The sequence below is a fragment of the Oryctolagus cuniculus genome, chromosome 17, assembly GCF_964237555.1.
Source record: "Oryctolagus cuniculus chromosome 17, mOryCun1.1, whole genome shotgun sequence".
NCBI lineage: Eukaryota > Metazoa > Chordata > Mammalia > Lagomorpha > Leporidae > Oryctolagus > Oryctolagus cuniculus.
In genome coordinates, this window is record NC_091448.1 from 52,156,223 (window position 1) to 52,182,772 (window position 26,550).

Genomic DNA, 26,550 nt, shown 5'->3' on the forward strand with positions numbered 1-26,550 from the left:
TGGCTGGTACCCGTGGCCTGGAGAGGTATTCTCCTTGTGGCCTTGAGGTTCCCAGCCCTGCCTCTGTTCCCCCTACCCGCTGCTGCGACCTGACAAACCTGTGAGGCAGTAAACGCTGCTCTGTGGCTCTCGAGTTCCCGCCGCTGCCTGGCGCCCTGGTGCCACAGGCCTCTCCCACCCGGGCTCAGTGTCTGTGGCTGGCAGGCTAGACCCAGGAACAGCTTTTAAAGACTGGCTCCTCCCCAGTCCCTCCCAAAGCCAGCGCCTCCTTCAGGGCTCCAACACCCCCCTCTCCCTTAGGCAAACCCAGGTGTCCTGTTCCTCCCAGCCCCCACCACTTCCCGCAGGCCACCACGCCCCCTCCCCACCCAAGGCCTCGGCAGGCCCTGCAGCCCCAGTCCTGATGGTTTCCCCTCCCTTCTTAAGCATTGGCAATTCAAGTCGATTATCTTCCACAATGAGATCAAGCACAGGCGGGTCAAACACCCTGAGGGTCAGAACTGGCTCAAAGGAACTTGCGAAGAGTCCACCCCCACCCCAACCCCTTTTCTGGTGCCAATTGCTCCTCAGACCCCTGACCTGCCCCTGGGGCCAGGAAGGCCGGCACAGGGAGGTTGGCCATTTTTGTTTCCTGAGTCATTCCAGCAGGTGCTTGGGCGATGATTCAGCCCTTCTCCAGGTGAGAAAACTTAAGCCCTCCTCCCACCTCTAGCCCCCAGACCTGGATTTCTCCACAGCTGTTTAATGATTGCAATTTTATCTTCAAGCTCAAGTGTGAAGGAGGGAACTGGGAAACCCGGGATGGTGGAGCCAGAGCAGACCACCAGGAAAGTGGGCTGGACTCCTGGGTTCCAGGGGCTATTGGGAAGAAACCCTGCTCCCCCATTCGCCCAAGCCCTGCCCAAGCCCCAGGCCTCAGGTAATCCGATTAAACAGCCTGCTTTGGCTCTCAACTGTTAGTAGAATGGTTCCAGCTCCCAGCGGCCCTGCCTAGCTTGTGTGGTGACTCAGGGTATAGGAGTGGCCCGGCTCCCTCTACCAGCAAACTGGGGGAAGGGGGCAGCAGCAAGAACAGGCCACTTCCTAGGGACCAGGAGGGCACCTGCACCAGAAGCAGTTGGGAATGTCAGGAATTCCCACAAGACCACCTTTGAGAGGGGGAAGCCAACTACAGAAGAACAGGGCAGAGGGCAAGGGCCACACAGATCAGTTCTAGAGAAACAAACCCCCGGGACAAGGAAAGCACAGGAACTACAAAGCCATTTGGATTTTTTTATTCTCTTTTTAAATACTGTACAGTGAAAAATAAATACGCCTTCTCATCCACCAGACAAGGTTGATCCCCCTCCCCCAGGGGCCCTTGTCACCCCCTCCGCACACCCCTGGTTCTACTCCAAAACCTTCCCCATGCCTCCCACCCACTTACACCCTTACTATCCCCGTCTTCCACAGTGATGAGGCCCCAGAAATGGGGGGTACAGGATGGGAGGAGGGATAGCAGGGGAGCCCCCCTGAACTGTCAAATCTGGGTGGGTCAAGGAGCACCCCCACCAACAGGTGGAGAATGGGGGTGTTCTGAGAAAGATTGGGGCATTAGAGGATAAAGGCACATCCAGTCTGATGGGGAAGGAGAGAGGCTCCCCTCACCCTGGGTAGGGTGGATAAGAGGGAGGGGGGATGACCCTGTTACGCACCCCTCCACTAGCTCCTGGAGGTTGAGGGGGGACCCAAGCTGCTGTGCCACCCCCCTCCCCCCTAGATAAGAGCAGCTCCAGCGCAGGTCAGTTGGGCCTGTGAGGGCCTGGTGTTGGGCAGCAAGCGAGATGGAGGAGGGATGGATGCGGGCTGGAGGGTTTATGAAACCCCATTCACCAAACTACCCAACTCCAGGGGGGCAGAGAGCTCCCCATTCTCCGAGGGGCCCTTAGGAAGCTTGCTGACAGAGTCACCCTGAGGAGGAAGTGGAAAAAGAGAAAAGCCAGTGGTGAGTAGATCTGCCACATGCCATTTCCTGCCTCCTAAGCTCTCCCTGCACCTGGTGACCCACGGTAGGCTCCCTGGTTTCATGCTCTAGTCACACTGGGACCTGCAGTAGCGAGGCGGCCTTGCCTCCCTGGTCTACTCAAATCTCTGTAGTCCCACGACAGCCTCTCATTCAGTACAATTTCTTTGGGCTTTTTTTTTTATGTCGCCTGCCTACCTTCTGTCCCGAAACAGAGTCCTCTGAGGGTTTAGTGCGTTCCAGGGGTGGCCGCTGGCGGCTCTGAGACTCTGCTCGTGAGATATAGTCAGCCACAGTCACTGGGGAAGGCAAAGGAGCAAGTTTCAAAAGCAACTCGGACATCTAGCCCTGAGACACCCACTGAACCCCAAACCCAGGTTCTCGCAGGGTAGGAGGGCCTCGCGGCAGCTGACCTGGCTGACGGTCTCCACTGATAGAACCATCAGTCCGGTTACCACGGTTACGGCGACGGCGGCTGCGATTACGCCGCTGGGGTCTTGATTCATCTTCTGCAGGGCAGAGACAAACAAGAGCCATGCACCCCATCTCCCACCCCTCAATTCTCAGTCACTGCTCAATTTTTCAGACCCTGGGCACAGTGCTCACCCAGGCCATTCTCTGTCATGTTGGGCCCATCAGACTCCAGGCCTCCATCCATGACAGTCCTGTCTTCGTCAGTGCGGCGGCGACGGGAGCGGCGGCGCCTGGCACTTGCTGGGGGAGGCTCCCCGGGCTCTGAATCAACTGGGGGCTCTGGTTCAGATGTGTCCAGCAGGCTGTAGGGGTTACTGTCTGGATCCTTCAGCACTGGTCAGAGAGAGGACAGGTCGGAGTCAGGGGGCCATCTTTCCTTTCAGCCCACATTCCTGAACCCAGCTGTCTGGTACCTGAGCTAATAGATGAAGAGCTGTATCTCGAGGTGGGCCGGGGGGCAGGAGGAGGTCCCCTACCCCGGCCTCCAACGGGCCGCCTCCGGCTCTCCTCTGCCCGCGTTGGGGGATCCCGGTCACCAGGCCCAGCTCGGCTGGGCTCCTCTCTCTTCTCTGACTCCGTCTCCGAAGCTGTGGACGGGTCTGAGCTGGGGCCTGAAGGGCACAGTGGGATGTATTCAGAGCCACTCACCGCCTCATCTCCATCCCAGTTTTCCCGAGGTTTCCATCAAGGAACCTGCTCTCTCAGCTCTCACCATAGGCAGGACCGCCTGTCCTCCGGCCCCGACCCCGGCCCCCATAGCTGCCCCCGTAGGTTCGAGTCGTGTGGAGGGAAGAGGAGGAGCTCTCGTCAGTGGTATAGCCAGCCTTGTCACTGCTCCCACTGCCACGCCCGCTCCCAGGAGGACGAAAGCCCAGCCCAATCTGCCGCAGCTGTTCGTCAATTTGCAGCCTCTCCAAGCGAAGCTGCTCCACCTCCTGTTTTGGTAGAAAATGCAAGGAAACAGAGGAATGTGATCAGTGGACAGTCCCTTTCCTTTGTGTTTCTCCCTGTCTCTGTCTCTCTACTCTCAGGAATGCAAGGAAGTCACTGGCTGAACAGGCAGAATCCTGTGACCCGTCCCACAGCCCCACATTTCCACCTCCCATTCCCACTCTACAGAGGAACGAGCCGCACGCCACAGCTGCGGACTTTATCTGGCAGCAGTCTTGGCCCCTGCTCTGCCCAGCCCTTCCCTCCCCAGGTTTCAGACTCGTGTACCTGCAGGTAGGAGAGGTGATACTCCAGCAGGGCCTGGGCATTGCTGATATTTTCTCGAGTGCCAACAAATATGAAGGGAACCATCCCCTGAGAGCAGAGGGAAGGAAAGCTGATCAGGAAGAATAGTAGAACGCCACGTGCTAGCCCCATCCAGTCGCCAGGGGAACCCACCCAATGGCATCAGTCTAGCTCTAAAGTTACTAGAGCGGCTACAGAATTTCTGTGCATCCTCCCTGCCCCCAAAGTCTTAGCCCTCAGAGAACAAGCCCACCTACTTGTGGAAACCAACCTCTAGTCCTAGTTGGCCCATACCTCCTCCCTGGGGTTCTTCTTGTCATTGTCACCTTCCACTCGCACCCTCACCACACCAGACTTATCCACGATCTCCTGGATCACTTTCCCATTCTTTCCGATCACTTTGCCTAAATGGGTAAAGGAGGAATTAGGCCTTTTTTTTTTTTTTAAAGGTAAGGTCAAAACAGCCTCCCAGCCTCATCCTTCTCTCTCTGTACAGATTGCATTTCGTTAATTCTCCTGCTTCTAAGTTGTTGGTTAGGTTTTACAGAAAGGACGGATGTCTGACCCAACAGTAAACTGCTGCTGGGATGCCCATGTTCCCTACTGGGGCTCCTAGTTCGAGTCCCAGCTACTCAGTTTCCAATCCAGGTCCCTGCTAGTGCACACCCTGGGAGGCAGCAGATGATGGCTCATGCATACTTGGGTCCCTGCCTGCCACCCATGAGGGAGACCCCAGATGGAGTTCTGGGCTCCAGGCTTCGGCCTGACCTTGCCCTAGCTGTTACAGACATTTGGAGAGTGAACTAGTGGATGGAAAATGTAATGCCTTTTGGGGCCGGTGCCATGGCTCACTAGGCTAATCCTCCACCTGCGGTACTGGCATCCCATATGATCGCTGGGTTCTAGTCTTGGTTGCCCCTCTTCCAGTCCAGCTCTCTGCTGTGGCCCAGGAAGGCAGTGGAGGATGGCCCAAGTCCTTGGGCCCTGCACCCGCATGGGAGACCAGGAGGAAGCACCTGGCTCCTAGCTTCAGATCGGCGCAGCGCTGGCCATAGCGGCCATTTGGGGAGTGAACCAACAGAAGGAAGACCTTTCTGTCTATATCTCTAATTGTCAAATTAAAACAAAAAGAAAAAATGTAATTACCTTTCTACTAAAATGAAAGTAAAAAATTTTATCCCTAGAAATTTATTCTTCCTTTTTTTTTTTTTTTTATTCCGACTACAGACTTTCTGTCCTTGTGAAATCAAGAGTTACCAATACCCACTACAAGCCCAGAGTCATTTAAGGAGACTCACAACTGGCCCCTAACTACTCTCTTTTATACACACACACCCAACTCACCAACCAGGTTCCTGGGCACTTGCACTGAATCTTCAGAAAACTCCAGGTAGCTCCGAGCCTGTCGGCATGCCTCTGGCGTCTAGGGGAAGAATGAAGTGGCGTCACTAAAACAGGACCTGGATCTCAAATAACGATCTTCCTGTCTTTGGGAAGATATGCTGCCAAGTTCAGCAAAGTCACATAGCTTAGGCTTATTTCCCACTCCCTTCCCTCTACCCACTACAGGATCTTGAAGACAGATCTTTTGCTGACCTCCCCATAGATGCGGAAAGTGCAGGTTTCTTCACCCAACTCAATGGCGGTCACTCCAGGTACTTTTCGGGCCTGCTGGATATTGGCCCCATGAGTCCCAATTGCCAGTCCCATCAGGTCCTCTCGCACTGTAAACTCTTCCTGGAATGCTGCTGCCAGCTGCTTGCTTGTCTGAAAGGAAAACCACTCGAACAATCATGGTGGTGGAATCGCAGAACACCTATGCCAGGTAGTAGACTCTGCGTAACAGAGAAGCATGCTGGGGGCTAGCAGTGTGGCACAGTGAATTAAGCCACCACTTGTGATGCTGGCATCTCCTATCAGAGTGCCAGTTTGAGTCCAGGCTGCTCTGCTTCTGATCCAGCTTCCTGCTAACGCACCAGGGAGACAAGTACCCAAGTACCCCTGCCACCAACGAGGGAGACCTGGATGGAATCCTGGCTTTGGCTGGCCTACCACCAGCCATGACAGCCATCTGGGAAGTGAATCAGCATATGGAAGCACACTCTCCTCCCCCCACCACTTTCTGTCACTCTGCCTTTCAAATAAATAAATCGATCTTTTAAAAAAAAAAAAAAAAAAAAAAACCGGCCGGCGCCGTGGCTCACTAGGCTAATCCTCCGCCTAGCGGCGCCGGCACACCGGGTTCTAGTCCTGGTTGGGGCACCGGATTCTGTCCCGGTTGCCCCTCTTCCAGGCCAGCTCTCTGCTGTGGCCCGGGAGTGCAGTGGAGGATGGCCCAGGTGCTTGGGCCCTGCACCCCATGGGAGACCAGGATAAGTACCTGGCTCCTGCCATCGGATCAGCGCAGCGCGCCGGCCGCGGCGGCCATTGGAGGGTGAACCAACGGCAAAGGGAGGACCTTTCTCTCTGTCTCTCTCACTGTCCACTCTGCCTGTCAAAAAAAATAATAAATAAATAAAAATAAATAAATAAATTAAAAAAAAAAAAAAAACAAAACCACACTGGAGTCAGCTGACCGGTAGGAACTATGCAGAAAATTCAGGAACTTTCAAATAGCAATGGCTTGAGGGGAGAAGAACCACCAAAGTTCTGGATTTGGCTCTAACACCATGTGGTTGTGTGATCCTAGAGAAAACACACACCCTGTGCCTCTGACCTGTCACCTGCTAAGTGGCTACATCTGACCTATACCACTTTCAACACCAGCAAGATCTGACGAAGTTCATGTGATCTGCAAAGTGTAAATAACTAACCTTAACTAAATGAATACCAACTTCTCCCAACAAGTTGATTAGAAAGCAAGAGACTGAGAAAAGAAAAAAATGAGCCTATGGAACACCACATTTCTCAACCAGGGCTCCTAAACTCAAGGGCAGGAAGACAGGAAAATTTCAAATACTCTGCTAATTCTAAGATGAAATACTCCCAAATCAAGAATTTACACTAGACAAGATGGCAAAGCTGAAGAAAAAAGGGAACAAACTGGACGATCAAGCATCACTGAGTTCGGGAAAGATCTACACAGACTTTTGTTTTCTACAGAAGTCTGCACATGTCTATCTTTTATATAGGCAATATTTTGAAATAATTTTTAGAAAATGCAATAGCAAAAAAAGACCGATGAGACCACTACTATGGCGTAGTAGGCTAGGCCTCTACCTATGGTACCGGCATCCCATATGGACCCCAGTTCGTGTCCCAGCTGCTACACTTCTGATCCAACTCTCTGCTGTGGCCTGGGAAAGCAGTGGAAGACAGCCCGAGTTCTTGGGCCCCTGTACCTGCCTGGCTTCAGCCTGGTCCAGCCCTGACCCTTGCAGCCATGTGGGTAGTGAACCAGTGCACCGCAGACCCCCGCCTCCTCCTACAACTCTGCCTTTCAAATAGATAAAATAAATCTTTAAAAAAAAAGTTTGATCAAATTATTATGTCTAAGAAGTGGGCCTTGGGGCTGGCGCTGTGGTGCAGCAGGTTAAAGCCCCTGCCTGCAGTGCCAGCATCCTATATGGGCGCCAGTTCAAGTCCTGGCTGCTCCACTTCCGGTCCAGCTCTCTGCCATGGCCTGGGAAAGCAGAAGATGGTCCAAGTCCTTGGGTTCCTCCCTGCACCTGCATGGGACACCCAGAAGAAGCTCCCGGCTCCTGGCTTTGGATCGGTGTAGCTCCCCATATTGTGGCCAACTGAGGAGTGAACCAGTGGATGGAAGACCTCTCTCTGCCTCTCCCTCTCTCTCTGTGTAACACTTTTTCAAATAAATAAATAAATCTTTAAAATGCCTCTCAGTGTTGTTTTTTTTGTTTTTTTTTTTTGTTTTTTTTTTGTTTTTTTGACAGGCAGAATTAAGACAGTGAGAGAGAGACAGAGAGAAAGGTCTTCCTTCCATTGGTTCAGTTCCCTAATGGCCGCTACGGCTGGCACTGCGCTGATCCGAAGCCAGGAGCCAGGTGCTTCCTCCTGGTCTCCCATGCGGGTGCAGGGCCCAAAGACTTGGGCCATCCTCTGCTGCCTTCCCAGGCCACAGCAGAGAGCTGGCCTGGAAGAGGGGCAACCGGGACTAGAACCCGGGGTGCCGGCGCCACAGGTGGAGGATTAGCCTAGTGAGCCGTGGCACCGGCCCTCTCGGTGTTCTTACACTGACGAAATGGTTCTCTAATACCACCATGATCCAGAATTTGCACAGGCTCAGAGACGAGCCCCCCCCAAATGACCAGTTCACTTGATAAATGGATGCATGTTCAAGACACACAAAACCTCGTACTCGCCTGGAATGGTGTAATACCTAGGAAATGGAATCTGATAGTAACAGTGTATCAGGACTCGAAAATTTGAAGAAATATTCTAGTCTAACTACCTCTTTGTCATGATGAAAACTCCAGCCAAGGGGCCAGCACTGTGCTGTACGGAGTCCAAGCTCTTCCACTTCCAATTCAGCTCCCTGCTAATGTATCTGGGAAAGCAGTGGAAGACTGCCCAGGTACTTGGGCCACGGCTACCCATATGAGAGACCTGGATGGAGTTCCAGGCTCTTGGCTTCAGCCTAGCCTAGCCTAGCCTAGCCCAGCCCAGCCACAGCCTTTGCAGCCATTTGGGGAGTGAACGAACAGATGGAAAAGATCTCCCTGCCCACCCCAAAACTCTGCCTTTCAAATAAGTAAATCTTAAAGAGAAAGCCCAGTGAAATCAAATGATTTGCCAAATGGACAATTACATGACAAAGCAAGGCAGGAGGCCAAGCCCAGTGGTATTAAGCAGAGTATAAACACTTCTCATACATATTCCACAGAGTAGTTTGGTTTCCAGAGGTGATACAAGGGCATCAGTGACAGTAAGAGCCATGCCCCTTTCCACTTTTAGACAGAGCTGCTCTGGTTAATCTGTTTATGCATTGTGCCTTCAAGTAAAATCTCACTTGGCGGAAGGAGCCTGTGGCTGAAGTGTGAAGATGAGTGCGCCGGGGCCAGCACCACGGCACAGAGTGAAGCCACAGCCCGTGACGCCAGCATCCCATACGGGCGCCAGTTCAGGTCCAGGCTGCTCCACTTCCCATCCAGCTCCCTGCTGATCTGCTTTGAAGATGGCCCAAGTACTTGGGCCCCTGCATCCACATGGGAGACCCAGAAGCAGCAGCTCCTGGGCCCTGGCTTTAGCCTGTCCCAGCTCTGGCCATTGCAGCCACTTAGGGAGTTAACTGGCAGATGGAGATATCTCTCCTCTCCATCTCTACCTCTGTCCCTCAAATTATAACAAAAATAAATGAATATAAAAAGATTATACCATAACATGATACAACTCTGTCATCTAGAGGAATTTGAAACAAAACAGTCAATCCAGGTTTAACAGCCAAGTGAAACCTGTTTTTGGGGAGCAAGCGCTGTGGCGTAGCAGGTAAAGCTGCCACTTGCAGTGCCAGCATCCCATATGGGCACCGGTTCTAGTCCCAGCTGCTCCACTTCCCATCCAGTCTCTGCTATGGCCTAGGAAAGCAGTAGAAGTGGCCCAAGTGCTTGGGTCCCTCCCTGCACCTGCCTGGCAGACCTGGAAGAAGCTCCTAGCTCCTGGCTTCAGAATGGCACAGCTCTGGCCATTGTAGCCATTTGGGGAGTGAACCAGCAGAAAGAAGACCTCTCCCCTCTCTGTCACTCTGCCTTTCAAATAAATACATAAATCTTAAAAAAAAAAAAAAAAAAAAAAAACCGGGGGGGGGGGCCTTAGTGCTCTATAAATAAAGAGCATGGGTGGACAGTGGGACAAGGAGGAACACCCTTTGGCAGGAGGGAGAGGAGCCACAAATTACCTCTAGGTGCTTGGTAGCTTCTTCATTGCGGGACATGAGTAGTAGTTTGGTGCGCAGGCTTCGAAAATGCATATCACCCAGCAGAGACGCCCGCTTCACAGGGGCTTCCGTGGTTGACTGGAAGCAAACCAATGGAAAGTCATGAAAATTGACTTGAATACATACCTGGGGAGAGCCGGGGACTGGGAATCAGGATGCCTGCATCCCTACAGTTGGGATCAGTGTTGTGGTGCAGCAGGTCGGACTGCCACGTGCCGTGCTAGCATACTAAGTACACTGCTTCTCCTGCCCCTGGCTTTGGCCTGGCCCAGCCCCAGCTGTCACAGACGTCTGGGGAGTGAATCAGTAGATGGAGAATCTTTCTCTGTCTTGCTCTCTATGTAACTCTTTCAGTTAAATAAATAAATCTAAAAAATAATCAATGACGCTGAAGTGCCTAGCATTGTGGTACAGTGCTTGCAATGCTGGCATCCCAAATCAGAGCACCAGTTTGAATCTTGGCTACTCCACTGCTGATCTAGCTCCTTGCTAATGTACCTGGGGAAGCAGCAGCGGATGGCCCAAATGCTTGGGAACCCTGGCACCAGAGAACCAAATGGAGTTTCAGGCTCCTGGCTTTGGGGAGTGAACTAGCAGATGGGAGTTCAATCTCTGCCTTTCAAATAAATACATTTAATTAATTAATTAATTAAGTAAATAAAGAAGGAAGGAAGGAACTCTAACAGATAAATGTAAGCATATTTCAGTTCCTCCCTTTGTGCAAAGAGGTTAAAAGGGGAAAAGGAAAAACTATTGGAAGGGCTTATGGGAAATTCAGGCAGAATAAACTCACCAGAATGAAGAGCTCACTGTTTGTGATGTTGAGAAAGATGCAGTTGGCTCCAAGCGCTTTCTTGAACTCTTTATGGACGTTTTCGTTAGAGCAGCTACAGGAAAGAGGAAGGCACTCAGAAGGCAGAGCACAGAATGCACTGAACAGTTCAGGTGAGAAAATGAGAGGGACCACAGTTAAAGCACAGAATAGGGAAGATGCAGCTGGTCAGAGCACACCTAGCAAGGAAGGCTTGAGAGGGCCAGGGGACAAAAGGTCAGGCTGCAAAGTGCGAGTGGGACCTGGGAGATGAAGACAGGCTAGGGCTGGAAAGAGGGCTGCCCCCCACGCCCGACATCCCTAACACTCACGCCTCTCTCAGATCCTCAGGCACAGCCATGGTAACCTTGAAGAAGCTGCCTTTGGTTGCAAGGGGATTGGGATTAACTGGCCGAAGTCGCTCCAGGGTAACAATCTCATTGTAGGTGGCATCGCAAGCGGCATACTCAATGACATAGAACTGGCAGAGGAGAAACAGGGAGACGTTGTAGATGGCCTGAGCATCTACTTCCTACCTTTCTAGGAGTAAAATACTTGCTCCAATAGTTCTCCTAAGGCCTACACCGTCACTCACATCTCCCTTCATCATCCGCACACGGGCCAGCCACCAGCCACATGGCTCCTGTTCATTGGCTCGAGAATAAACCTGGAGGGAAGTTGAAAATAAAAGAGATCTTGAAGATTATCCAAAGCCATCAAGAACTGAACAAGCATTTCAATACCTGGGATGCATCCTAAACCAAAGAAAGGAAGCCAGAGGGGCAGGTACCGTGGCACAGTGGGTTAAGTAGCCACTTGAAATGCCTGCATTCCATATTGCATACCACCTTTTTTCTTTTAACGATTTCATTTTATTTGGAGGCAGAGTTAGAGAGAAGGAAAGAAAGAAAGGTCTTCCATCCACTGGTTCACTCTCCAAATGGCCCAATAGCCATTTGAGCTAATACGAAGCCAGGAGCCAGGATCTTCTTCTGGATCTCCCAAATGAGTGCAGGGGCCCAAGCACCTGGGCCATCTTCCACCGCTTTCCCAGGCCATGAACTGGCGTCCACATGGGATGTTGGTGCCACAGGCAGAGGCTTAGCCTACTACGCCACAGTGCTGGCCCTGATACTTACCTTCTTCTTCTTCTTCTTTTTTTTTTTTTTTGGACAGAGTGGACAGTGAGAGAGAGAGAGACAGAGAGAAAGGTCTTCCTTTGCCGTTGGTTCACCCTCCAATGGCTGCTGCAGCCGGTGTGCTGTGGCCGGTGCACCGCGCTGATCCGATGGCAGGAGCCAGGTACTTATCCTGGTCTCCCATGGGGTGCAGGGCCCAAGCACTTGGGCCACCCTCTGCTGCACTCCCTGGCCACAGCAGAGAGCTGGCCTGGAAGAGGGGCAACTGGGACAGAATCCGACGCCCCGACCGGGACTAGAACCCAGTGTGCAGGCGCCGCAAGGCGGAGGATTAGCCTAGTGAGCTGGCCTGGATACTTAATTTCTGACCCAGTTTCCTGCTGATGTGCCTGAGAAGACAGCAGATAATGGCTTAAGTACCTGAGTCCCTGCCAACCTCATGGGAGACTGGGATGGAGTTATTGGTTCCTGGTTTGGGGCCTGGCCTAGCCCTGGCTGATGTGAGCATTTAAGGGAATGAACCTGTCGATGGAAAGTATTTTTGTCTTTCTCTCTCTCCTTGTCACTCTGCCTCTCAAATAAATCTTAATAAAAGAAAAAGAAATAGAGAGGCTGTAAAGAGAGGCCTGACCTGTGGCGTAGAAGGTGAAGCCACTGCCTGCAGCACCAGCAATCCATATGGGTGCTGGTTCAAGTCCCGGCTGCTCCACTTTCAACTGAGCTCCCTGCTAATGTGCCTGAGAAAGCAGTGGAAGATGGCCCAAGTCCTTAGGACCCTGTATCCACGTGGGAGTCCCAGATGAAGCTCCTGGCTTTGGCCTGGCCCAGCTCAGACCATTGCAGCCATTTGGGGAGTGAACCAGCGGATGGAAGGTCCCTCTCTCTGCCTCTTTCTCTCTGTCTTTCCCTCTGGCTGTAACTCTACCTCTCAAATAATACACCTTTTCTAAAAAAACCTTTAAAAAAGAGAAACAGAAACCAACGAAAAGAGATACTACATAAAAATCAAACAGCACTGGATTTTAGATGCCATCATAAAGGAAAGAAAAGTGAATCCCCTACAACTGTAGAGCCCCCTGAGAGTGTGGCTGATTGCTACAGTGACAGGAAGGAAACTGTTGCCTTTTACTTCACCAGCTGCCTGGCTGGATGTGGCTCAGCTGGGGAGAAGGGCCATGAAGGAAGCAGAGAAGAGCCTAGGATCCTGGGCAAAGTGGCATGTGGAGAGTGAGTTCCACGTGCTCTGGACACTGGCCCTTACCTCCACCTCGTCCCCTTCTGTGATCTCCTTATTATAGTCTGCGGGAGGTGGTAGCCGGACATCCCCAAAAGGAATCTGTCTCTCACTCTGCCAGCTGCAAAACAAACAGTGCCATGGACGTTATTCAGAATGACATGCTGCCCTTTCCTTCAGAAAGGGGTTACTGCCTCAACAGAGAAATCTCCACCCTCCCTGGTCCTTAGAGGCTAGCCCTCAGGCCTGGCTCCATTGTACTGTCATCTGTCTCTTGCTAGAATCTAGCCAGTGGGTCAGCTAAGCCCAACCTCACCAAATTCTCAGCCCTCTCCTCTCATGGGATCCAGGTAAGTTGCCCACCCACACCCTCAGCTCTCCCCCACCTATTACATGCCTCATAGGACTCAGCCGCCCCCTCTTCTCCACTCTCCTTCTAGGACCTAGTATGCTGGATTCTCTAGTCCCAAGGTCTTACTTGTTTTCAAAGAAGATGGTAACAGAATCTTCATGGACATCCTTCACAAAGCCCTAGAGTGGATTTTAGAAAAAAAAAAAAAAATGACATTTTACCACAACCTTAATAAGGGGATAGAAACATTGGAAACCTTTAAGCCAGTTTTAGATGGGGCCACGAGCCCTCTGAAGACAGGGCCAGAAAGGTGTATTTGGGAAAAAAGAATGTAACAGTGAGAGAGAGAAAGGAAATGATACTGGCATGGAAAGAGAGGTATGTGGCAAAATCCGGAAATGAGATGAGGTGGGAAAGAAGTACAAGGTAAGGACCACCTGCATGGGTACGGCCTGTAAACTGGTGGTCTAGCATGGCTTCCAGAGGCCTCCCCAGCTGCCCTCTGTGCGCTGAGCAGCCTGCCAGAGTTCAATTAAAATACCAACAACCTTCAGCAAGGCTAAGAATATCCCATGAGACAGCGTGAGGCTGTCCTGGAGCACCTAGCGGACATCAGGATCTGCCAAGAGAGGAGGGGCTAGCCCCCCACTATAGCACGGGACTCGGCCAGACACAGGGCCTAATGCCCGGGTACTAACAGAATAAGGACACTGCAGAAGTTACCAAGGATGAACAGAGTTTACAGAAGGAAAAACTTGGGATATAAAAGATGTCAGATATTTGGGATCATGAAAAATGGACACTGCTGTTAAGGAGAATAAAATGTATGGGGCCCCAATCTTAGGACTGTGCTGAGGAACAAGCATAACTCAAACAGGTCCATCTTTTTTCTGTCACTAACGAGGCCAAAGCTACTGTTCAACCCTATGTTCCCAATTCTACCTTATTGACCCTATTTATAACATTCAAAATTAGGGATTATTAATTTGGGTAAAGTCCAATTTATGAACTTTTTCTTTTATGGACTGTACTTCTCGTTTAATATCTAAGAACTCTCTGCTTAATACAAGGCCACAAAGGTTTTCTTTTACGTCTTCTTCAAGTTTATGCTTTTCTGTTTTATATACTCAGGTCTATGACACATTCTGAGTCAAATTTTGTAAATACAGTAAGATAGTGATAAAAATTCCACTTTTCATCTCTGGATATCCAGCTGTTTCAACATTGGCTGTTGAAAAAACCATCTTTTCTCTGTTAAACCTCCTCTTCACACCTCTGTCAAATTAACATATGAGAACAGTAATAGGAAAGTAGGTAAGGGGTTGATGGGGTCATTATGGTTTCCCAATTACATACACATGTAAAAACTTACATTGTACACTTTAAAATGTGTATAGTTCATTGTGTATCAACTTTAAAAAGTGTAAAAATTACAGGTTTCAGAGGCAGGCATTGTGGTGCAGGTTAAGCCACCACTTGAGACCTCCACATCCCCTATTGAAGCACCTGGTTCAAGTCCGTTACTCTGCCCTTCCCACTTTGCTTCCTGTTAGTGCGCCTAGGAGCCACAAAACAATGGTCCAAGTACTTAGGTCCCTGCCACCACATGGGAGACCTGGATGGAGTTGTAGGCTCTTGGCTTCAGTCAGGTCTAGCCCTGGCTATGGCAGGCATTTGGGGAGTGAACCACCAGATGGAAGATCTCTTTCTCTGTCACTCTGCCTTTCAAATAAAAAACAAAAACAAAAACACCTCATTCACTTAGAAATGGCACCTCTGGCTCTTCAAAGAAAAAAAAAAAAAATCACAGTTTCCAGAGGTTGATACACAAAGTACTCTACAGTTTTGCAGATAGGGACAAGGCTGAGAGCAGCAGAAAAAATACCAAAAATGCCCCAGAGAACACACAGCTTCTACCTCACATAACTGGTCAATCATGAATACTTTTATCAGTGTTTCCTCATGGTGAGAAAAATCTAAACCTGAACTTCACTTTGATACAAGCCACCTTCTCTTTAGGGTTAGGACCTTATAAGGGAACCCCAGTTCTTTACTTTGAGCCTTACTACTGCCCAAGGCGTCAGTTCTCCTATATTTCCTGGTCCCCTTCTCAGCCATACTTTATATTTCTCTGAGATTCTCTTATCCAGAAACATTCTTCCCCCACTCCTACAGTTCTTCACTCGTCTTCAAAGGCCCTTTTCTTCCTATTTGCCTGGGTCTCTATGCTCTTTTGGATTCTTCCCTTAGTTCTTTCTTAATAAAGATCTGTAAGAATTCCTAGAAACATTTCAACCAGCCCTCTTAGTTGACTATGTCCAAATCCTTCATTCAAAACGTCTACCTCGGAACTAGCACTGTGCTGTAGCAGGTAAAGCCGCTGCCTGCAGCACCAGCATCCCATTTGGGCACCAGTTCGAGTCCTGGCTGCTCCACTTCTGATCTCTGCTATAGCCTGGGAAAGCACTAGAAGATGGCCCAAATCCTTGGGCCCCTGCACCCATGCGGAGATCCAGAAGAAGCTCCTGGCTCCACCATTGTGGCCATCTGGGGAGTGAACCAGCTGATGGAAGACCTCTAACTCCGCATTTCAAATAAATAAATAAATCTTAAAAAAAAAAAAAAAAACAACTATCTCCAAGCCTTAGAAGTAATTTATTTTTTTTTTTTTTTTTTTTTTTTTTGACAGGCAGAGTGGACAGTGAGAGAGAGAGACAGAGAGAAAGGTCTTCCTTTGCCGTTGGTTCACCCTCCAATGGCCGCCGCGGCTGGCGCGCTGCGGCCGGCGCACCGCGCTGATCCGATGGCAGGAGCCAGGAGCCAGGTGCTTTTCCTGGTCTCCCATGGGGTGCAGGGCCCAAGCACCTGGGCCATCCTCCACTGCACTCCCTGGCCACAGCAGAGGGCTGGCCTGGAAGAGGGGCAACCGGGACAGAATCCGGCGCCCCGACCGGGACTAGAACCCGGTGTGCCGGCGCCGCTAGGCGGAGGATTAGCCTATTGAGCCGCGGCGCCGGCCAGAAGTAATTTATTAAGACAGAATTACTTATTCTCCGAACATTTCAGAGATGAGACAGCAGGAAGCACAAAGACATAGATGGAGAAGAGGGTCACTTAACTGTCTTTCACGAAGAGATTCCTACTCTCCGACCCATTCACTGACAAAGGCTACACCTATGGCTCTAACCCAGAGATGCTCTGCCATTTTGGGGTTGGCCCTCAGGGTGAGCAGCAGTACAACCATGGCTTTTCAAGCCACCAGTTTCCAAGGCAGAAATGGGAGGCTCTGAGTGGAGTCATCCCTCACATGGCTCAGCAAGTCAATCAAGTATCAACCATCCTGATAATTCCAGGTCTTTTCCTTTAAATATTCCCAAAACAAGCTCTCCCGCTTTGTTCCAATCCCATCTCTGCTCCTTAATCCCACCCATCCACCCCAGATACTAGTTTTTCCCCCATCAAGGATACCAGTGGTAGGTAATTTTGCTTAGTCCATGCTCATTGGAAAAGTGCAGAAATCCAGAGGATAACTTGCTTCAGTGGCCAGAGCACATCCTGGCTTTGGCTGCTAGGGCCTAGCACCAGGCAGACACAGGAATAGAGCCTCAGATTCCTAGGTCCTTGTGTTTCCCTGGTCTCCACATTCACCCTATCTTCCAGTCCTGGGCTCTCAAAAGAAAAGGGTTACAGGAGAAAAGCACCAAGAGATGAGTAAAAATCATGTACTGGAGTTTAAGACACCACATTTACTCAAAAAAGAGTGGGAATCAAGATATCCAGGCAATGCCAACTGCGATGCCAATGCCAGTTTGAGTCCTAGCTGCTACAATTCTGACCCTGCTTCCTACTAATGCACCTGGGAAAGCAGTGAAGACAGCTCAAGTACTTGGACCACTGCCACCTACGTGGGAGACTTGGATGGAGTTCTGAGATACTGGCTTCAGCCTAGCCCAGCCCCATCCATTGCAGCCATTTGGGGAATGAACCAGCAGATTAAGATCTCTTCCATTTCTCCCTATGCCGTTCAAATTAAATTTTTTTTTTTAAAAAAGGAGATGGGGCCGGCGCCGCGGCTCACTAGGCTAATCCTCCGCCTAGCGGCGCCGGCACACCGGGTTCTAGTCCCGGTCGGGGCGCCGGATTCTGTCCCGGTTGCCCCTCTTCCAGGCCAGCCCTCTGCTGTGGCCCGGGAGTGCAGTGGAGGATGGCCCAGGTGCTTGGGCCCTGCACCCCATGGGAGACCAGGAAAAGCACCTGGCTCCTGGCTCCTGCCATCGGATCAGCGCGGTGCGCCGGCCGCATCGCGCTGGCCGCGGCGGCCATTGGAGGGTGAACCAACGGCAAAGGAAGACCTTTCTCTCTGTCTCTCTCTCTCTCACTGTCCACTCTGCCTGTCAAAAAAAAAAAAAAAAAAAAAAGGAGATGATTGTTCCCTGGAAGGTGAAAAGATACCTTGCTTGGGAGAGTACAATTTAGAAGAGTAAAATACATTAACTTCCAACAGAAGTGGATAGGCTGGTGGGAGAACAACAGAGTAACTTAGATCCCAAATCTGACATGCACACGAGAAGAAAACCAACAGTAAGACCCAATTCTGAGAAAGGCAGCTTCCCAAACTTATAGTTCCAGAAGCAGTAGGAATGCTCCTTGACCTACACTAAAGTTTGCTGAGTCATGAATATTAAATTAAATCAGCAGCAAGGTCAGCATGGATAAATATCTATATGACACTGAGCTGAAGAAAGATTAGTCTCAATTCAGAGATTTGTTTTGTTGTTTTTTTACCTTAGGTATGGGACAAAAAATGCTAATGTTGCCAGAACACAAAATCCACATTACCTCACTTTCAGTTCAACTCCAAACTCTACTCTGATTCAAAGTATTCTGTGCCCCAATTCTTCAAGTCACTCATGGCCACAGCCCAAGAGCAAAAAGGGAAAGTCAGAGACTTCCTGTTGTACACTTAGATGTGGATTACAGGAAAGATGGCCCTTCCCAGCTGTTTCACACATTTACTGTGAAGTGGGTACCATTCTTTCCCAGCTGTGCCTGGCTGTCATGCTTCCTAGAAAAAAAGCAAACATCATTATCTTGATCTCAAACTCAATTTAAGAATCATTTCTCTTGGACTCCAGAACTCGGGGGTGGGCAGGACTCAGATGAAAGACAAGACACTGGGATAAACAAGGCTAACATCTTATGAGGCAGGGTTTTCAACAAAGGTAATGCAAGACTGGAGGAAAGGATGTTAAGAGGCAAATGTGCTCTATCAGAACCAGAAAGGAATTAGAGACGTTTTGCCAAAGAAAACAGAAATGAAGAAAAAGTCCTAAGAGTTAGGAAAGTATGCAAAAAATGACAAAAGCAATCAGCTGGGAGCTTCCTTCAGCTAGAAGTGTAATAAGGTGGTTCCTGGGGATTATAGAAATATTAGGATAAAAGGCCAAAGACTTGAACTGAGAGGATGAGTTATGAACAGACACTAGATATACAGCAATCTGGAGAAGAAAGGAAGCAAAGAAGAGTGAATAGGTACTTACAGAGAGTAAAAAATGACTACAATGAGCTTATCAACTGAAGTGCAGGCAGTTACCATCCACTCCAACCAAGGGCAAGACCCTTTCCAGCTGTAGTAAGAGACGACTTCACAGTCATCAGCTCAAGCCACTTCCAAGGGCATGGGAAGATTGAGAGGTCTTTGTAGGGGGGAAAGACCAGAAGGGAACTGAAGGAGAGCTGGCCCTGGGAAGATCTCTCTCTTGCGACTCCTCAGGATGAAATGAGACAGGAATCAGGAAAATCTCTGGGACAATTCCAGACACAAAGTCCCAAAGAGGTTAGGATTAGCAACAATCACACAAAGAAAAATTCTTTGAGTGGCTAAAAAGGTCTCTCTCTGTACGGCATCATCTAAATGGGGACAAAAAGTTCAAGAAAATGGGTTCTAAACAAATAAAGCAGTAGTAAAAAGAATCCTAAGGAAACCAATCCTGGGCAAGGAGGGAGCTGAAAGAAGCAAGGGTCTTTGAAGGATAGTCCCCTTTTCCTTCCAAAAACAGGCTGCAGGATTCCAGAACTGGGAGAGATGGCCAAAAGTCTTCTAGAAGTGGAAATCCTTAAAAAGAGAAATGGAAGGGCTCATGGGGAGACTCCCTTTTAGACACTATGCATATGAAGCTTACCATCAACATGCAGAAGCTGTATGAATGACCTGAATGGATCTGAGGTCAAGGCACGATAACAAACAGAAACCTTCCCCTGGGTAGAACGGTGGACCACCGGGCTGGCCCGGGACTGAAGGGGGGCTGGGGTGCCAGACTTATGAGCAGAGGCCACTGGCTGGAAGGCAACATGACTGATACAACCTGAGGCCAGAGATGCCAAAAGTCATAAACGGATGTTGACCGTTTCTCCTTGGGTTGGGAACGGCAATGTAAGGCGAAAGTGGGGTGAGCGTTCCAGAGCCAGTAGGCAGAGGCCTCTCTGAGGATAAAGGAGCTAATATGGGACAGAGGGCCTTCCCAAGGGGGTCATGTGGGAGAAGAAAAGAATTGTCCATGTGCTTGGACCGCGGGGAAGAGGTGATTAAAGGCTAAGGTATGGGGCGGGCGTTGTGGCACAGCGAGTTAAGGGCCTAAGGTACGGCTTCCAATAGCAAACAGGAAAAGTCAATTAAGCTGAGGAAAGAGACTTCTCCTGGGGGTCCGGGAGCGCCGATCCAGGCACAGCAATGCCCCGATTCTATTCTGAGCTGAAGGTAAAAGCAGGTATAGGAGCGGAGTCAAAAATAGGAGGAAGAGAGCGAACTCCCGGCAGTCTCCCGGGGAGGGCTGCGGTGGGAGCATGGGTCGAAGGTTCTACGGGTCAGGACTCAGCTCCAGAACCCTGGCCCGCCCCGCTCTGCCTGCTCCGGGAGCTAAAGACGGGGTCCCCGGCCGGCGCACCGCCTCACCTTGTAGAAGGCCCCGTTGGAGCCGCGCACCTCGACCGGCAGTCCCGGCTCCACATCCCCCCCAGAGGCCAGGCCGCCCATGGCGCCGCCGCCGCCTCCGACGCCCCCGGCGGCGGCTGCAGCAGCGGTCTGAGTGCGGGCCGGGCCAGGCCCCCGGCGTCTCCCCGGAGGAGGAGCCGGAGGGGGAGCCGCGGGGGGCGGGAGCCGGGCCGGCCCCACGGCGGCCCTGCCACAGCCAACGAGCAGGGGGCCGGGGCCGGGCCGCTCCCCGTCCGCCGCCGCCGCCTTGGTCTCCGCCACCGTGAGGGAAACGGCCGCCGCCGCCGCTGCCTTCGTCACCTCAGCTTCCGCCCGCCGCCGCCCCCGCTGCTGCCCCAGTCCCGGGACCCGCTGCTGCCGCTGCCGCTCCACGGCCTCCACCTCCCCCTGCCGCCGCCGCCTACTGCGCAGGCGCACCGGGCACCCGCCCGCCGCGCGCGGGACCCCGAGGCCCACGGCGCAGGCGTCAAGGCCGGCGACCCAGCTCGCGCTCGCCAGCGCATCAGGGCTTCCACATTCCCTTTCGCTCTCTCACGCCCTCTCGTGGTCGCTTCCTTGCGCTTGCGCAGAACGAGATTAGCCCTCTTTCTTCCCCACCCGCCCCTCCACAGCCCCCATCTCTTCCTTTCCCCGCCCCACAACACTCGGCGCTAGCCAATCGCGGGGAGGGAGGAGCCGAGCTCGCGCAATCGGATTGGGCCTCGGCCGCTCGCGCTCAGACCACACCCTCTGCGCCCCGGGAGAGCCGCCGCGCTCGGACAAGTTCGGGGTGGGCATGCGCCTGCATGACTGCTTGGTCACTTTCCTCACCTTTGTCTGTCTTGGTGCGCACGCTCCCAAGGAAAAAAAAAAAAAAAGGGAGAGTCGAAAAGCAAAAAGTGCCCGGCGCGCAGGCGCTGAGCGCCAGTCGGCGCGCACGCACGGACTCTCGTCAGCGTCTCTGCGCTATAGGATATTTGAGACTGGAGCTTGTCGCCTTGAGCGGAGTCTGATAAAATGCGAGGCTAACGAGTCGTCTCGAGGCACTACCGAAAAGCAGCTAGGCTGGTGCAAGATCCCGAGCCTTAAATATTAAAGAAATTCAAAAGAGGAAAAATTTTCAGAAGTGAGGATGGTAGCGAGAAAACTTCGTATTCCTGAACTAAGATAAGAAATTAGGAGAAAGTTAAAAAAAAAAAACACACAGACATTAGAACAGTCTGCATGTAATCATTTAGCCAATATTTATTTTACTCACACTATGTTCCAATCAATGCGCTCAGTGCTAAGGGTTACAAAGACAAAAACACATTGCAAGGTACCAAGGCACATGTAACAGATTGGCAAAGGGACGATTAAATATATAAACGCATACAGTTTGATGGAAGCTGTGATAGATTTAAGGAGGGGAATTCTGAGGAGACATTGGTTAGTTGTTCTCAGGAGTGGTCAGGGAAGACCACCCAGAGGAGTTGATGCAAGGGATGAGTGGAGTTTGCTGGGGGAGAAATGCAGTCACAGTATTCCGGAGAGAATGAGGGATGCAATGGTGCAGAAACACAGAAAGCGCATGGCCTTGGAGGAGCACAATTACCAAAGTTCAAGTAGTATTTGCTGTGACGTGGGGAGCCACAAGAAAAAAAAAGGTAAAAAGAAATGCAATAAGAAAAAATATGTAAGTATTTAAAGATATATATATATTTAACTGGCTTATTGGCCTTCTTTTAAACTGAAGGAGATCAACTAATCCAGTCAAAGTTTTTCATATCCCTGCAAAGTTTATTTTTTAAAGATTCATTTATTTGAAAGGCAGAATTACAGAGAGAAAGGCAGAGACGGAGAGCGAGCGAGCACATCCACCTGCTGGTTCACTCCTCAAGTGGCCACAGTGGCCAGGCCTGGATCAGGCTAATGCCAGCAGCATGGAACTCAACCAGATTTCCCACATGGGTGCAGGGGTCCAAGCTGGATTGGAAATGGAGCAACCAGGACTTGAACTGACATCTGTATGGAATGCTGGCATTGCAAGTGGTGGCTTAACCCACTGCACCACAATGCTGGCCCCTTAAATGTGATTTTCTTAGCCTCCCACTATACCCATGTTAGCTTAGGTCTCCTGCCTCACTCTCTCAGAACTTACTGCATTCTTCCCTGGCATGCATCGTGGTTGTAATGTTAATGTTAATAATTTTTCCAGTGTTTTCTGCCATCACACTCTGAGCTCTGTGACGTCAGAGACTGGGTTCCATGTCTGTTTATCCCCACCTTATAGATCCAGTACCTTACACAGTTCCTGGTACAGCAAATAATAACTGTCTTGCAGGTGGATGGACACAATGTGTAGCCCAGAAGAGGTCTGGGCTGGGGAGGTAGGAGCATTAGCATATTAATCATAGTCACAGCCCTAGCAGGCAATTAAATTGCTAAAGAAAATTATGGACTGAGAAATGAATTGGGTCTATGATGAAACTGCAACTATACCACTATTTAAATGGCTAGTAAAAGGAAGGAAGGAAGGAAGGAAGGAAGGAAGGAAGGAAGGAAGGAAGGAAGGAAGGAAGGAAGGAAGGAAGGAAGAAAGAAAGAAAGAAAGAAAGAAAGAAAGAAAGAAAGAAAGAAAGAAATGCCTCTAATAGAATAACAACAAGTAGGGAAGCAGAAATAGTAAAGAGACAATCGGCAGGATTCTGATAAGGAGTGGGGAGAGTTAAAGAAATTAAGTGGGCAGATTGTCAAGGTGTGCCGACAGGTTTTGTTAGGGGCCAACATTTGGCGTAGCACTTGGGAGCCCCACATCCTGCTTCAGGGTGCCTGGGCTTGAGTACCAGCTATGCTTCTCCTCTATCTTCCTGCCAGTGAGCACCCTGGGAGGTAGCAGGTGATGGCTGCAGTGCTTGGAGCGCTGCCACCGGCATAGGCTGCCCAGACTGAGTTTCAGGCTCCTGGTTTTCACTTGCCAGGCATTTGAGGGTGAGCCAGCAGATGGAAGATCTCTGTCTCTCTCTCTCTCTCTCTGCTTTTCAAAAAAATAAAATAATAAAATAAAAAATTGCTTGCTGACTGTTAGACTGAAAGGTTTGGATTTGGACTCATAAGCAATAGAGAAACAAATCTTAGAAATGGCAGCAGCAGTCCTGTCAGGTCTGACTCCTCTTCATCTGCTCTAGTCATTGTATATTCTGACAAAGAATAGGGGTGGGGAAAAGGAGAGGGGCCGGCGCTGTGCTGTAGTGGATAAAACCACTGCCTGTGACACCGGCATCCCATATGAGCGCCAGTACAAATCTTGGCTGCGCCACTTCCCATCCAGCTCTCTGCTCTGGCCTGGGAAAGCAGTGGAAGATAGCCAAACTCCTTGGGCCCCTGCACCTGCGTGGGAGACCTGGAAGAACTCCTGCCTCCTGGCTTCGGATCGGCGCAATTCTGGCTGTTGCGGCCATCTGGGGAGTGAACCAGTGGATGGAAGACCTCTCTCTCTGACTCTGCCTCTGCCTCTCGAATTAAAAAATGTAGATTTATTTATTTAAAGGCAAAGTTACAGAGAGAAGGAGAGACAGACACAGAGAGATCTTCCAACTGCTGGTTCAGTCCCCAAATGGTTGCACAATCAGGGCTCTGCCAGGCCAGAGCCAGGAGCTTCTCCCGAGTCTCCCAATGGGTTCAGGGGCCCAGGGACTTCAGCCATCTTCTGATGCTTTCCTAAGTGCATTAGCAGGGAACTAGATCGGAAGTGGAGCAGCTGGGACTCAAATCGGCGCCCATATGAGATGCCAGCACTGCAGGCACTGTCTCTCCCTCTGTGTAACTCTGCCTTTCAAATAATTCAGGGAGGAGGGGAGACAGATCTTCCATCCACTGGTTCACTCCCTAGATAGCCACAACAGCCAGCACTGGACCTGACTGAATCTAGGATCCAGGAGCTTCATCCAGGTCTCCCATGTTGCTAGCTGGGGCCCAAACACTTGGGCCACATTCTGTTGCATTTCTCAGACCATTAGCAGGGAGCTAGTGTCACAGACAGCCACTTTACCTGCTATGGCACATGCCACTGCCCACACACACTCTTTTTTTTTTTTTTTTTTTTTTTTTTAAGATTTAACACTTAGGGAATATTAAGTTTCCTAGTTCATACCCTTGTCATCTGCTTTAGTGTTTACAGTTTTATTTATTTTTTGAAGAACTGATACGGAGGCATGACACAGAAGTCAGAAAGTCCCAGGTGGTGCTTAGGGACGGTCCTCTCCCTCCCTCTGACCCTGACCACTAAGAGGACACGACTCTGCTCTTGCTTCCTTCCAGAAATGTGTTCAGTTTTAAGTTTCATCACTAGACAGATTGTTCACGCTTGAAGAGCAGCAATCTTTGCCAGACTGAGCTGGGCCAGTGGTATGAGACTGAATTCCTTCTGCTCCGCCTGGGAGAAGGACTAACCAACTTCACTGTCTCAAGACAGGCAGATGGGGCCATCTGCAGGAAGCTGGACTCACAGGCCAGCGTCATATTGTGCAATACATACTAGTATTCGGGCAAACAATTCCTAAAATCCTTAAATGTCAGACAATGTATCTTTTAGTACGCTAATGAACTTACTGGTAGTTGGGCTGGAAGCCCCTGGGTGGTCTCAGGAGAGAAAGATCCAGGTAGGATCGATCAGAATGCTGATGAAGCTCTGGCTCCTGACTTCAGCCTGGCGCCCAGTACTGCTCCTTGTGGCCATCTGTTGAGTGAATGAGCGGATGGATGCTCTCTCTCTCTCTCTCTCTCTCTCTCTCTCTCTCTCTTTCTCTCTGTAACTCTGTCATTCAAATAAATAAACTGAAAGAAAATGTTTTTAAATAAAGTATTATGAAAGTGGAAAACGGGCCAGTTTCCCACCTTGTCTCCTTGGCCCTAAATGCTTTTGTTTTGCTGAACGCCAGACTGAAAACAAAGACCGTGACTTTTGAAAAGAGAAGCACCAGCTGGTGAGCTGGGTTTGTACAGGTCGGGTCCCTGTCCTTTCCAGCGCCCCCTGAAATGCCAACACCAGGTGGCAGCCTGGCTGTCTGCTGAGCCTGGGCCTGCCTCGGTCTCAGACCTGGCACAGACATCTGAGGCCTCTGTCTGGGTCCCACACGCAACAAACTGGATGAGCCAAGGTTACCCCTTGCTCCCCTGCCCTCGATGTTCCAAGACCACCAAGACTCTGGCCACCTGGGTGTGACGGTCACCTTGGGCCCAGCTTCCCCTCCCCCCAGGAAAGCATCCACCGAACAGAATGTTCAGGGAGGCTCTTGGGGTGGCTGAAGCTTCTCTCTCTATATTTTTCTTTTTTTTTTAAACTTTTATTTAATAAATATAAATTTTGAAAGTACAACTTTTGGATTATAGCGGTTTTTCCTCCCATAACCACCTTCCCACCCATAAACCATCCCATCTCCTACTCCCTCTCCCATCCCATTCTTCATTAAGATTTATTTCCAATTATCCTTATATACAGAAGTTCAACTTAGTATATACTAAGGAAAGAGTTCAACAGTTTGCACCCACACAGACATACAAAGTATAAAGTACTGTTTGAATACTAGTTTTGTCAACTTGCATAGTACAACACATTAAGGAGAGAGATCCTACATGGGGAGTAAGTGTACAGTGACTCCTGTTGTTGATTTAACAGTTGACACTCTTATTTATGACATCAGTAATCACCCGAGGCTGTTATCATGAGCTGCCAAGGCTGTGGAAGCCTCTCCAGTCCACAAACCTTGACCTTATTTAGACAAGTCCATAATCAAAGTGGAAGTTATCTCCTCCCTTCAGAGAAAGGTACCTCCTTCTTTGATGGCCCGTTCTTTCCACTGGGATCTCACCCACAGAGATCTTTCATTTAGGTCATTTTTTGCCACAGTGTCTTGGCTTTCCATGCCTGAGAAATTCTCATGGGCTTTTTAGCCAGATCCAAATGCCTTAAGGGCTGATTCTGAGGCCAGAGTGCTGTTTAGGGCATCTGCCATTCTGAGTCTGCTGTGTATCCCACTTCCCACATTGGGTCGGGTCGTTCTCTCCTTTTTAATTCTTTTTTTTTTTTTTTTTGGACAGGCAGACTGGACAGTGAGAGAGGCAGAGAGAAAGGTCTTCCTTTACCGTTGTTTCACCCTCCAATGGCCGCTGCAGCTGGCGCACCACGCTGATCTGAAGCCAGGAGCCAGGTGCTTCTCCTGGTCTCCCATAGGGTGCAGGGCCCAAGGACTTGGGCCATCCTCCACTGCACTCCCGGGCCACAGCAGAGAGCTGGACAGGAAGAGGGGCAACCAGGACAGAATCCGGTGCCCCGAACGGCACCGCAGGCGGAGGATTAGCCTATTGAGCCGCGGCACCAGCCTACTCTTTAATTCTATCAATTATTATTAGCAGACACTGGTCTTATGTGATCCCGTTGACACTTAATCCTATCTTTATG

At 50.3% G+C, this 26,550-nt stretch overlaps 1 protein-coding gene across 1 annotated transcript; it reads right to left on the reverse strand.

Moving 5' to 3' along the window:
- Nucleotides 1-1,258: 1,258 nt before the first annotated feature.
- FXR2 (FMR1 autosomal homolog 2) lies at nucleotides 1,259-20,544 on the reverse strand. The gene is made up of 17 exons (XM_051825238.2): nucleotides 20,094-20,544; nucleotides 13,268-13,320; nucleotides 12,817-12,910; nucleotides 11,012-11,083; nucleotides 10,749-10,897; nucleotides 10,399-10,492; nucleotides 9,567-9,683; nucleotides 5,309-5,479; nucleotides 5,057-5,135; nucleotides 4,007-4,116; nucleotides 3,695-3,781; nucleotides 3,189-3,411; nucleotides 2,890-3,087; nucleotides 2,609-2,809; nucleotides 2,416-2,511; nucleotides 2,201-2,301; nucleotides 1,259-1,950 (listed from the first exon to the last, which is right to left on the reverse strand). Exons 1-17 carry the CDS (start codon nucleotides 20,172-20,174, stop codon nucleotides 1,855-1,857), a joined length of 2,022 nt encoding a protein of 673 aa, XP_051681198.1. The 5' UTR covers nucleotides 20,175-20,544; the 3' UTR covers nucleotides 1,259-1,854.
- Nucleotides 20,545-26,550: the final 6,006 nt, after the last annotated feature.